This window comes from Rhinopithecus roxellana, chromosome 11 (genome assembly GCF_007565055.1).
Source record: "Rhinopithecus roxellana isolate Shanxi Qingling chromosome 11, ASM756505v1, whole genome shotgun sequence".
NCBI classification, from domain to species: domain Eukaryota; kingdom Metazoa; phylum Chordata; class Mammalia; order Primates; family Cercopithecidae; genus Rhinopithecus; species Rhinopithecus roxellana.
In genome coordinates this window covers 57,839,470-57,851,668 of record NC_044559.1, presented here as the reverse complement: position 1 = coordinate 57,851,668, position 12,199 = coordinate 57,839,470, and the positions used below count along the sequence as shown (strand labels likewise).

Genomic DNA, 12,199 nt, shown 5'->3' with positions numbered 1-12,199 from the left:
TTTAGGACCTTTCTGGCATGCATGTGATAATGTGATGTTTTCCTCTGAATCATCTTTCAATGCTTCTTTGGAACATTGTGGAGAAAAAGTCAGTTCTCATCGTTGTCTTCCATGCTTCTTGGTGCTAAGTTCTACTCAGTGTGACAGTCCCTTCATCTAGGTTTCTCAATCCCCAAGTTGAAATTCTGCTTAAGATCCCTTAGTGGATATAGTTTAGGGAAATAGAGCTAATTCTTGGCAAAGCTATTTTTTAATGCAACACAGTTATAATTACCATTGGGAAGCAGAAGAATTATGGAATGCTGATTTGATTTGCATAAAAATACAGCGCAATTCAGCCCAAGTGGCAATTAATAAGTTATGAGGGAAGAAAGGAGACAGAACTGTAAATCATTTTTATGCTTTAAGTTAAATGTTTCAGTCCTGAATCTGGGAAGTATTATACAGCGATTTAGCTTGTTAAACCTAGTATGAAAAGCCTAGCTTAGCCTCTAACTAGGGATAAGAGTGAAAAGTATTCATGTTGAAGTTCTTCTCAAACAATGAAACAGAGATAATATTAGTGCATGGCCCTTAGCATTTTTCAGAAAGTATGTGTGGATTAATTCTAATAGACTCCTTGAAAGTCATTATATTTTTCTGGAAACATCCATGAATTTAGGTAGAATGTAACTTTAGTAAAGTGATTCTCTCTCTTTTCTGTGAGTAGAGAGACCTAAAAACCCATGCATTAGGGAAAATTTTCTATTCTCGGTTAATCTTGGAAAATGCAAAAAGGCATAAGCATCCAGAGAAAAGCAGGCAGTGAAGGAAATATTGATTGATGGAGCCTGGCTGTCCAAAGCAGCCCACTCCTCAGGGAGTTCCTGTGCTTCCAGGAATTAGCTTTCCTACAGTCAGAGGATGGTAGTGGAGAAAGACTTACTGGTCTGTGAGTAGTAGAAATTAAGCTAGGCCAGTTTTGTTGTAAAAAGGGCCCCTTTAACTGGACCCTTCTGTTGTCTTTGTTGTTGTTATTATTTTTCCTATTATTCTGGTTTCAGATGGAATAAAAACTTTCCTAAGAATTACCAAACAGCCAGTTGTAATGTCCTACCCAACTTTTCCCATTACCTAAATGTAGCATGGGTGCATGAATAAATACTGCCAGGCTCATTACTATTTTCTACAAGAACAAAACTTACCAAGTTATGAGTGAATATGATAAAAGAAACTTTACCAAATGAAATATAGAACATTTGACACACAATTTAGGATTTAAACATTTCCATTCCTAACATCAAATTCTGTATTCCTTATCATGACAGGGTCCAATTTGAGTTGAGATTCTACTTTCAGAAAACGTCTTCTTAATCTTCTCTCCTTATCAGAATATTTTAAAAAAGAGAACTTTAAAAAATCTTGAAAGTTATTGGATGGTGGCATGTCACCAACTTCTTTAACTAGAACAGTGCTAATATAATAAAAGCCATCAGGTGTGGGATATTTTATGAAAATGTTTAATTCAACTGTTTCTTTGGAATGTAGTAGTCATAGTTTGGAATTTAAGTTACAGTTCAGTTCTATGTGGTTTTTATGCTACTCAGTGTCTGAGAATACAAATGTCATTGAAAGTTAAGGCTTCGCTGTTCATTTTGAAACAACAATTTACAAGTGTCATATTGTCATAGAAAATAATAATTTCTGTAAAAAAAATCTGCACAAAATCTTTTGATGGTACAAAACATGAAGCAATAATATACCAGTAAAATGAAAACATTTTACTACAGAAAGTTTTATAGATTTCCATAAAGAAAAAATATGTTATTTTACACCTTTAAAAATTACAAAACAATCTAAAACAATATAAACTGAACATTTTGTAACACTGCCTTTACAAATTAATAACTTTATAAACATATAATTTTTAAATATATTTATCAGTGCAAGATACTTTAAATTTTAAAGTTGCAGTATCATTTTTCCTTGGTTGAGGACAACTTTAAGTCTGTTGCCTTTAAAAGCAAAAAACAAATCTTTCTTAGTGCTTTCCTTCTGGCAGGATTATATCAACTAAATGAATGCCTCTGGGGACAAAAAACTATTCTTCTTTCATGGTGATCAATACTTTCCTGGAAACAAAAGGCATTCTCAATCCAATTTAACTAAGATGAATGGACTGTCTCATCTATGATGCAAATGTGACTCCCAACAAATGTCTTTGAGTGAGACGTCTAGCAATGAGGGAAGGGAGGAAGATCTAAAAAATCTCATGTCCAACATGGCATGATAAAAATGTACCAAAAACCACCAAAGCTTCTTTGGGTTAATTCATAGGCTGCCTGGTAAGATATTTGCTTCCCTGTGCTGTTAGAGGCTTAGGTGTTGCCAGCCCTAAGGCAGGCTTATTTTTTGCGAGCCGCTGGAAATTTCTAGAAGCATTCATTTAAGTCTATTTTTTCAAGGCTGCTGTTATGAATTTTGCAAACCATTTGTTTTGACTTTATGTTTTCCCCCCTCTTATCTTAAAATACTTGACTCCCAGGCATCAGGATTTATAGTTTAATTCTTAAATTAACTGTTATTCCTTCCAATTCCCTTGTCTGACTCAGTAGCAAAACAGGAAGGTTCTCTTGGGTCATTTTTGCATATTTGGATAGAAAATTCTCATGCTTTTGGATATTTGGAAGATTTTATCCAGTTCTTCGTCTGAGTCTCACTTGAAAGCCAATTTGTATTATTTCTTTCCTCAACTTACCACTATTTCTACTAAATGCCAACATTTCTATCAGAGGTCATTTTGAACAGAATAGATAAGGAAAAAAGATACTGTCACTTTAACCAGTTAACAAGAAAACCAAAGTTAGACTTTGGAGGGCAAAGTTAGGAATTTCCCTTATTTATTTATTTTTAAACATAAAGTCTAGTAAAATCGTTTGCCATTCCCAGCAGGTTAAAGCTGCAAGTTTCTTTTCTGGACAACGGCAAATCCTCCAATTTTAAGAGAGGAAAAAAAGACAGAGATAGGAGAGAGAAAGAGAAAAGAGTTTACATTTGAAAATACATTCCATATGAAAGAACAACAAGAGAGAATATTGCAGCTTTATACAAAAGGGTCAAGAGACATGAAATTGAACTACAGAAAAAGCAGAACAATTAAGCCACGTTGCCAAATCTTCAGAGCCCTTGCCTGCCCGGAGGGGCTGACGTCTCACACGAAAATAAACTTTCTTCTTAGTCAGTGGGCCACCAGGGTTTGATTAAAGAGTAGGGCTTTCACCAGCAAGAAAGAGAGTGGGTCGTTAATGTAACACAATGAACCAGTACAAACAAAAAGGCACTTGAGAGGACATAGACTAGCCAGTGCCAAGGATTTGTGTTTTTGTTGTTGCAGTTGTCAGCAGTACACCCAGTGGCCAGCCGTGTTCAGGGATGGCACCGTTTTCTGTATGGAGTTCACAAGCACGAGGTTTAGTACAACACTGGAAAAACAGCAAGAAAATCGGACAGTATTGCTTCGTAAACAGAGCTGATGCACTATACTGGTACTGAGGCTACAGTACTTTAAAAAGAAAACAGCCTAATCCTTCTTTGCCTATGCACGACGCGGGCAATTATACACAAGTACAACTTCAGGAGTCCACTGATATGCGGTGATTCTAGTATATTCTGGGCACTGGGTTTCAGGTAGCATGTCCATCCAAAGGGCCACATGGAATACGCTTGGTGCCAGCATCTTGGATTTTGCACAGTTTCCAAAAAGAATCCATAAGTTGGGGGTGGGGGGTGGGCAGGAGGGGTCGAAATGAATGATTATGTCAACCATACTTGGTCTCAACACCAGCATCTGATTATTCAAATGAAACCAACAGGAAAAAAGCTGACTGTACATGAGTCCGATGGTGAACACAGCTCCTTGTCCATGTCTGTCAGCCATACTCATTGAAGCTCCTGAGAAAAGCCTGGCTCAGTGGTCATCAACACACTTCCCAGCCTGTATAGTGAAAGATCAACAGCTCCCCAGCTCACTCCTGTCCTTCCACTTCCATCCTCTGACTGTCTTTTCATCTCTGTCCGCCTTCATGCTTCCGAATAAGTACTCTGTGTATTCAGTTTGTCTTTTTTCAACTTCACACCATCCACAAGTTCAAAGTTATAGTTCTCCAGGGCAGACAAGTTTCTTTCTGACATCCCATTATGCCAACAGGCACAGTACAGCACGACCCCACACACAGCCCCCAGGAGGACCCCCAGGGCACTCATGGCTATGATGGTGATGAGGATGGGGTCTAAGGTCTTCAACACATTGCCTGGCTTCCTGGAGATGTTCTTGTCACCTTCTTCTTCACCTTCGTATCCTGGTGTGCTCCCTATGGAAAATAACAATATTGTCTCCGTGAGCACTGCCAACGGACCAGATGAAAGCAGACAGAAAAATAGAAAGAAATGAAACAGGAGCAAATTGCACACCCCAGTTTTGCCTGTCATGTCTGACTCATTGTTGGGAATAGAAGTGTGGGAGGTGGTAGTGGGGAGTGGGAGGTGGTAGTGGGGAATGGGCGCTGGGGCTTCTGCCAGACTGCTTAGCACGTGGAAACAACCTGTTCTGGATAAACTGGGAGGTTCCGTGCTCATCTAATTCAGATTTCATGCTGCCCCATCTGTCCTAGATTGTAATCTGTGTTTACAGTCCTTGGCTAGATATGTGGTCATTAAGTTTTGCAAAATGCTTAGTCACACATTAGTCTAGCAAGGGGATTTTACCATTCCCAGTGCATGTACCTAATCCCAAAACAGGCACGAGAAAAACCTTCATGGCTGCCCTTCTACGTGGTGCTGCTTCCAGGATCTGGCATGGTTTATGCATGTGTTTGTTCTCCCCTATGGGAAATCTTCAAGTCAAACAAATTTTGCCCAAAGTCTACAGTAGTTTCAGTAAAGAAGGAGTGATTTTTTTAGAACAAGAGAATGCTTGCTACTGACATGTAAACAGATTGTGGCTCAAATCGAGAAAACCGTGTCTGTCATGCCAAATAGAAGACATTTACTAATAATCAGCATCTTTGCAGCCCTGGTAGTTTAACTGGAGACAGTTGCACTGCTCTGCAGCTCAGTCACTGGGGACTTGTTTTCTTTAGAGTGGAATGGGAGAAATTGTTAACATGGCAGCTTTGAGCCTAATTAGCTGGTACTAGAAAAGGGAAGAAAATGTTAACGCACAATGTGCCTGGGGTTTACTTAATGGTGTTCTGATCAACAAAGATTCCAATCAAAGAAAACTAAAAATATGAGATGCAAGTCCCTAATCAAGAGAAAACAAGCCTTGGGACATATTAATATTCTCTCCCTTGATGAAATATTGTTTTGAAACAACCTCTAATAAAGTTTATATCTCTGTGTGGACTTGGTAATGTGTTCATATTACTAACAGCATGGTGCCATATTTATTTGTCTCTATGAAGTCCATGACTGGCCATAGAGTAGGATCCCATTTCTAACGGCAACAGATGCTGACGTGCATTGATGATCAGGGTGCAGCACTACCCACAGCAGCTGTCAGTGATGCTGGAGCAAGTGTCCAACAGCCCACAATGCTGGCTGGGAGATGTGGAAACTTCTGGGAATAGAGTTATACCAGGCAAGGCCTAACTCTGATCAAAGGTCTTGCATTTGATCACCAAGCAGCGTTCAACAAAAACACACATTTATAGTTCATCAGGCTAAAGTGTGAGCCTGCACCCAATTAGCTGTGCTACTTAAGTTTCAGTCTCACTATCTGTAGAATGGGGATAAATACAACCCCTAGAGCTGCTGTGAGGATTAAATAAGGTAAGGTATGTAGGATGGGTACAGTGGCTCATGCCTGTAATCTCAGCACTTTGGGAGGCTGAGGTCAGGGAATCGCTTAAGCTAAGGAATTCGAGACCAGCCTGGGCAACATGGTCAAACTCCATCTTACAAAAGACACAAAAATAAGTTGGGCGTGGTGGTGTGGGCCTGTAGTGTGCTTGGAAGGTTGAGGTAGGAAAATTGCTTGAACCTGGCAGGTGGAGGCTGCAGTGAGCTAAGATCACACCACTGCACTCCAAGCCTGGGTGACAGAGACAGACTCTGTCTCAAGAAAAAAAGAAAAGAAAAGAAAAAGATCAGGTATATAAAGTGCTCAGAACATACTAGCTCTTCAATAAATCCTTCTTATCATCATCATCGTCATCACAAAACCAAGGTTCCAGTAGAGGAAGATGGGAAAAGATGAATCAAACACAATGGATTATCTCAGAAATTGGGCTCTGGTCTCTTAAAGATCCTAGCTGGATATCAACTAGAGACAATAATTTTGGTTGGTTTCAAATAACTGTATGGAAATAGTCTTCACTAGTTTTCTGTCTTTGTAGTGATAAACTCAGTGTGTTTGAGCTGATTATCCTTTATGTTCCACCTCTAGACTGGGCAGGGAAGGGCCAGGGTGAGCACACTTCCCAGGCTCAACCAAGTGTGTACAAGCAGGAACCGTCACCGAGGCTCCCCAAGTCTTACGGGCAGCTCGGAAGTGGGTACTCTGTGGGCACAATCCGATCCACAGCACCAACCCAGGGCCATGGGCATAGATGTTTTTCATTTGAACTTTTTGACATTCTGGTGTATTAGAGTTCCACAAAGTTGCTTCATAAACACAATGAAAGCCATAGTAAAAAAATTTTTTTTAAATTGGTCAGCAAGACAAATTTACCTGTTTCATCAATTTTAATTTCTGGGTTCTTTTTATCCAGGTCTGCTGGTTCTGACAAGTCAAACAAAATTGAAAGAGATATTGGAACTGCCAACAAAATATAATGCACCAAACTACACAAACCTTTAGGTACATACACACAGACACACAGACACACACACACATACACGTCTCTACTGGGCTCCTTTTGGATTTTTTAGTTCAACCAGAACCCACCAAATAGATCAATAAATGACCAGGAAATTGGTGGTGTGACGTCACAACACTGCCTTTAAGGTGCCATATCTAAATCCAGGCAGCACTGCTGCTAGCAGAGTCTGTTGTTTTAGGAGACAAGGGTGGGCTGGGTGTGCTGGCTCATGCCTATAATCCCAGCGCTTAGGGAGGCCAAGGCAGGAGAACTTTAGGCTAGGAGTTTAGGACCAGCCTGGACAACATAATGAGACCTAAAATAAAAAAATTAGCTTCCCAGCTACTTAGGAGGCTGAGGCGGAAGGGGAGCTTGCGCCCAGGAGATGGAGTTTACAGTGAGCCATGATGGTGCCACTGCACTCCACCCTGTGTGATGGAAGCGAGACCCTGTCTCAAAAAAGCGAAAACAATAACAACAACAAATTTAAAAATAAAAAGAAGAGAAGGGGGAAGAGACATGGTTTTGGCATCTGAAATGTGGAAGAAAAATCTGGTGAACATAGGTTCTACTGAAGTAGATTTGTACATATGGCGACCATCCTATAGTTTGCAGAAAACTGCTTCCTAAATTTGGTGTGTGTTACTTTCGCTTCTCGAATAGGATGTCAATTCTTTGAGGGAAGAGACTGTGTCCTGTGTATTACAAAAATAGATAAATACATAAAATAGCTATCGAAGAAGTAAAGTTCCGGTATCCCTGTGGTACTAAGTACACAGCAGGAATTTTTGAGTGCTTTGTCCACTGCTATATTCCGGCATTTACAACAGTGTCTAGCACATCATAGGTGCTTTAATAGATATTTGTTGTATGTATGAATGAAAGATTAATAGTTGATAATCTCATAGCATCCACACCCAGATGTTCAAGGATGCATATTTGATGAATCATTGTACAATTTTCTTACACATATTTTTATTGGTAGCAATATAAACAAATAAAGTGGTTTAATGGAGCTCTAGTTGTGACTTTCCCACTACAATGCCTGGCAGCAACTACAGCTAAATGGACAAATTACAAGAAAAGAAAAAGTCCCATAGATATCTCAGCTGTGTCCTGTCCTTCCTCCCTCCCTTCCTTCCTTCCTTCCTTCCTTCCTTCCTTCCTTCCTTCCTTCCTTCCTTCCTTCCTTCCTTCCTTCCTTTTCTTTCTTGCTTTCTCTCTCTCTCTCTTTCTTTCCTTTCTTTCTTTTCCTCCTTCCTTCCTTCCTTCCTTCCTTCCTTCCTTCCTTCCTTCCTTCCTTCCTTTTCTCTCCCTTTCTTTTTTTGAAATGGGGTCTTGCTCTGTCACCTAGGCTGGAGTGCACTGGCATGATCTTGGCTCACTGCAACTTCTGCCTCCTGGGTTCAAGCAGTTCTCCTGCCTCAGCCTCCCAAGTAGCTGGGATTACTACAGGTGCATGCCACCATGCCCAGCTAATTTTTGTATTTTTTTTTAGTAGAGATGGGGTTTTGCTATGTTGGCCAGGCTGGTCCTAAACTACTGGCCTCAAATGATCCTCCCACCTCGGCCTCCCAAAGTGTTGGGATGACAGGCGTGAGCCACTGCGCCTGGCTCAGCCATGTACTTTCACTGGAGCATCCGCATGCTGCTTTGCATATGATATGTGGTCAGAACTTGTTGAACTGAATTGAATTTCGTTTCTTCGTTTTAGTCTGTGGAGTTTGCTCTTACATCCCAAAACATCACCATCATCATTCTCACTTTGGAATGGAGAAGTGAAGATATCACAGACACTGTGTTACTACATGAAATACACATTTTAACAGCAGTGTAGATATGGATGTGGGTAATTTGTAAAGGAGTTGCAGCTAAACTATTAAGCCTTATCATTCTTGTGAAGATTTGCTAAGTAGGGTGGCGCTAAGCAGATTCCCTTTAATAGTATGAAGAAGCAAGCCTTTATTCATTGCTCCTTTTTTTTTGCCCAATTTCTTCAATGGATCCTATCAAATTATTGCCACTTTACGGATTATATATATTCAATATATTATATAATAAAAGCTTTGTAAGTTGCTGAAATGACCAAAACTCCCATTACAGCCAACAGGCCTCCTTTGTCTTAAATTTGCCCAATAGGCTTATCCCATTTTGTTATAATTAACATCGTATTATATAATGATGTATAACAAAAGTTTCAATGTAGCAAATGGAGCTTAAGATTAATTACCATGCTATTACACTGCCATTAGTAATGCTATTTGTAATTATATATCAAGAACTAGGGAATATGAATTGGTTTTCTATGTCTTACATCCACCTAGTACAAGAACCATAAAGACCAACTCTGAAATACTAGGCCAAGTTTCTGAATTTCATTCAAGTCTTTTAAGCCATTTCAGCTATTTTAAAAGTCAGAAACATCTACTTATTTGTAATAAAGCAAAGAATTATGGCTTCTATGGTTCATTAACAATGTATTCTTAATTAAACTTGTCCTGATCAAAGTTTTTAGAGGCTTGCTGTTTTGTTTATACACTCAGATATTTGGAATTATCCAATGTCTGACTTTCCGTTGTTGGTCAAAATGTTTCGGTATGGCATATACAGCTTGTAAGCTGGGTCTTCTTAGCTATAATTTTTGGATTCTGCATTATTTGTGGAGTTTTGTAGGTATCAAGCAGACATTATGAAGGACCTAGGGTAGGTGACGGGACAGCCACAGGTAAATTGGGCTGATTTTATGCCCTGTTGCACCAGAATATGCATTTCCTATGATGTGCCGAGAGGTCACACGGAAATTCTAAGTAGAAATGGGCAAAACAAAGACCACCACTTTGGCAAGAGTCTTGCCCTGGGCAAGTACTCCATTGGTTTCTACAGCAGCTCATACTTACTTGCACAATCTTCTTGTGAAATGTGGTTATTAATACTAATGTCATCCACAGCAATCCCACCAAGGTTTCCTTTTCCGATTTCGCCCTCGAAAATCACCTAACAAAATAAGATCATTTTCACAGTATTGAAATGCTCATCTCACGTGGCAGAGTTTACAAATGCTTGTTCAGCTCCCACTATGACACATAAATTAAATTCATCAGATTCAGTGTAAGCACACACTTCACTCATCAATCCACATTAGCTGCCTGGTGATGGCATGCACCTTCTCCTCACACTCTCTTTTTATAATACAAACTTTAAAATGGGAGAAAGCACCAAACAAAAGGAATGATACATTGTGAAAGCCCAGAAATAGATGACATGGAAGTCCTTTGGGTTCTTTCTCAGCAAATTGGTTCTATTCCTTCAATATAGGAGACTGTGAAATCTGCTATGAAGGTGGTTATCATTGCAGCACTATCTCAGGGTTGGGAAACACTGGAAATAATTTCAGAATAATTCTCGCATCTCATTTGCACAACCTCCAACATATCATCTCAGTATTCCTGCAGCCACTGCCCTCCCCAGCCTTGGGAAGAGGTCATACCTGATAAAGTTTCAGAGACTTGTGGAGCAAAACACGCCCTTCCTTCCAGTGGTCACCTTGGTGTCCAGTGACTGTCCAGACCACCTGATCGTACTCCTCTGGCTTCTGGTAGCGCAGTTTGACCCTGAGTATGCCAACGTGGGACCCAGACATGTGATACCAGAAGGTCATGCAGTGGGCAGAGTTCTGGGAATAAACCACAGGGCTCACCAGGCGAGCCACTTTGCCCTTCTGATTTTCATCAGCTTGGGAATAGATGAAGTTGCCATCTCCTGCTGTGACAAAGAACTGTGTTAGGGAGAGTGGCCAGGATTACCACACTTTTATCTCTCTTATTTCAAGTCTCACTAATCAAAAGCTTCCTGCGTTGAGTGCCAAGAACTCAAATATGTAGTGGAAAGGGAGAAGTGTGCATACTTGGGGACCTCATGGGCACCTGAGGCCCTGCTCTCAGCTCCTGCAAAATGGACATTTGATTAGCGGAAGGCTGAGTGGCACTAATTAGGATACTACTTAAAATGGAATACATTTTCATATGGACACAGGCTATGGCTCAAGCTGGCATTTGTACCATCACAAGCAAACTGAAAGCAAAGTCTGTGCATAGCCTGGACTGAAAACGCCTGGCTCTCTAGGAAGAAACCTTATTTATTTATTTATCTGTTATGTTTAGACACTCCTGTTGCCCAGGTTGGGATGCAGTGGTGTGATCGTAGCTCATTGCAGCCTCAAACTCCTTGGTTCAAGTGATCATCCTGTCTCAACATTCCGAGTAGCTATGATTATGGGCCCATGCCACCATGCTCAGCTAGTTCTTAAAAAGATTAATGTTTTTTTTTTAAGTAGAGATAGAGTCTTTCTGTGTTTCCCAGGCTAGTCTCAAACTCCTGGCCTCAAGCAATCCTCCCACACTGGCCTCCCAAAATGCTGGGATTACAGGCATGATTCACCACGCTGGGCCTAAGAAACCCTGTTTTCATGCAACTTTAAGATCGCACAGCAGCATCCGTGTGAACACATGCATTAAATGAAATCATTGAGATGTATTTTTATTTATCATTTGAGCAGCAGGAATTCTGATTAATGAAACTTCTGTCACTATGACTCCTTGATAATCATAAATCTGTAGTTTTTCCTAATAATGCAGTAATCTTTTAAAAAAACTTTTTCAAGTTCAGATTATTTTTCCCGTAGTTTGTTTTCATGGTTTTTGAATTCCTTAAACACACCTGAGAACTTGCATCTCTCCTGTGAGCCTGCTCCTATTTGATGTGGGCTTCTGGCTCAAGGAGAGGAAGGTTGCCTTGTTGAGGTTCATTAGAAAGTGCCATTTTGGCAACACAGACACTTGCTGAACTGCGAGGACTTTCTCTTGGCTTCGCTTTTAATGACACCCACTGGGAACATTTCCTCCTGCCACCACCTGGTCTAAACACACAACTCATGTTTCACTGCTGGCTTTGCAAATAGAAATCATCTTCTCTAATGCCTCACCTGATTAAGTGTGAATCTGCTGCTCGGGCCTCAGTGGGCAGCAGGAGGTTGTGTTTGTTGCCCAAGAGGCTTGTGTGTTTGCAAGGTGCTTTCTCACTGTGCACACGTGGGCACATACTCCTCTCTGCTCGCCTGTGTCATCAGTGTCCAGGTGGATGTGGATGTGTTCACGGGCAGTTTCCTTTCCTTACCTGGCTGCTTATGTGAGAGCCCACCCTTCTTCAAACCAGTGGGTGGAATCGTAAGGGAAGGGTGTTCACAAGTGGCAACTCTAGCCACTCTAGTAGGTTTGATACTGCAGGTTGAATGTCCCTCTTGCTCTCCGACCTTGCAGGGTGTCCTCTGTGACTGAGCTGATCCATTCACGCTTAGGATTTGT

At 40.7% G+C, this 12,199-nt stretch overlaps 1 protein-coding gene across 6 annotated transcripts in view; it reads right to left on the bottom strand.

Moving 5' to 3' along the window:
* Window positions 1-1,478: 1,478 nt before the first annotated feature.
* Window positions 1,479-12,199, bottom strand: part of NRP1 (neuropilin 1) — a 158,423-nt gene continuing 147,702 nt past the window's right edge. For 2 of the 6 annotated variants that reach the window (XM_030940742.1, XM_030940743.1), the window contains exons 14-17: window positions 10,327-10,601; window positions 9,737-9,833; window positions 6,710-6,760; window positions 1,479-4,349 (exon numbers count right to left, since the gene is read on the bottom strand). In XM_030940742.1, coding sequence (XP_030796602.1) covers window positions 4,060-4,349; window positions 6,710-6,760; window positions 9,737-9,833; window positions 10,327-10,601 — 713 coding nt within the window. In that variant the 3' untranslated portion in view covers window positions 1,479-4,059. The remainder of the gene's footprint in view (window positions 4,350-6,709; window positions 6,761-9,736; window positions 9,834-10,326; window positions 10,602-12,199) is intronic. The other 4 variants (XM_010364434.2, XM_010364433.2, XM_030940744.1 and 1 more) reach the window with 4 other exon arrangements.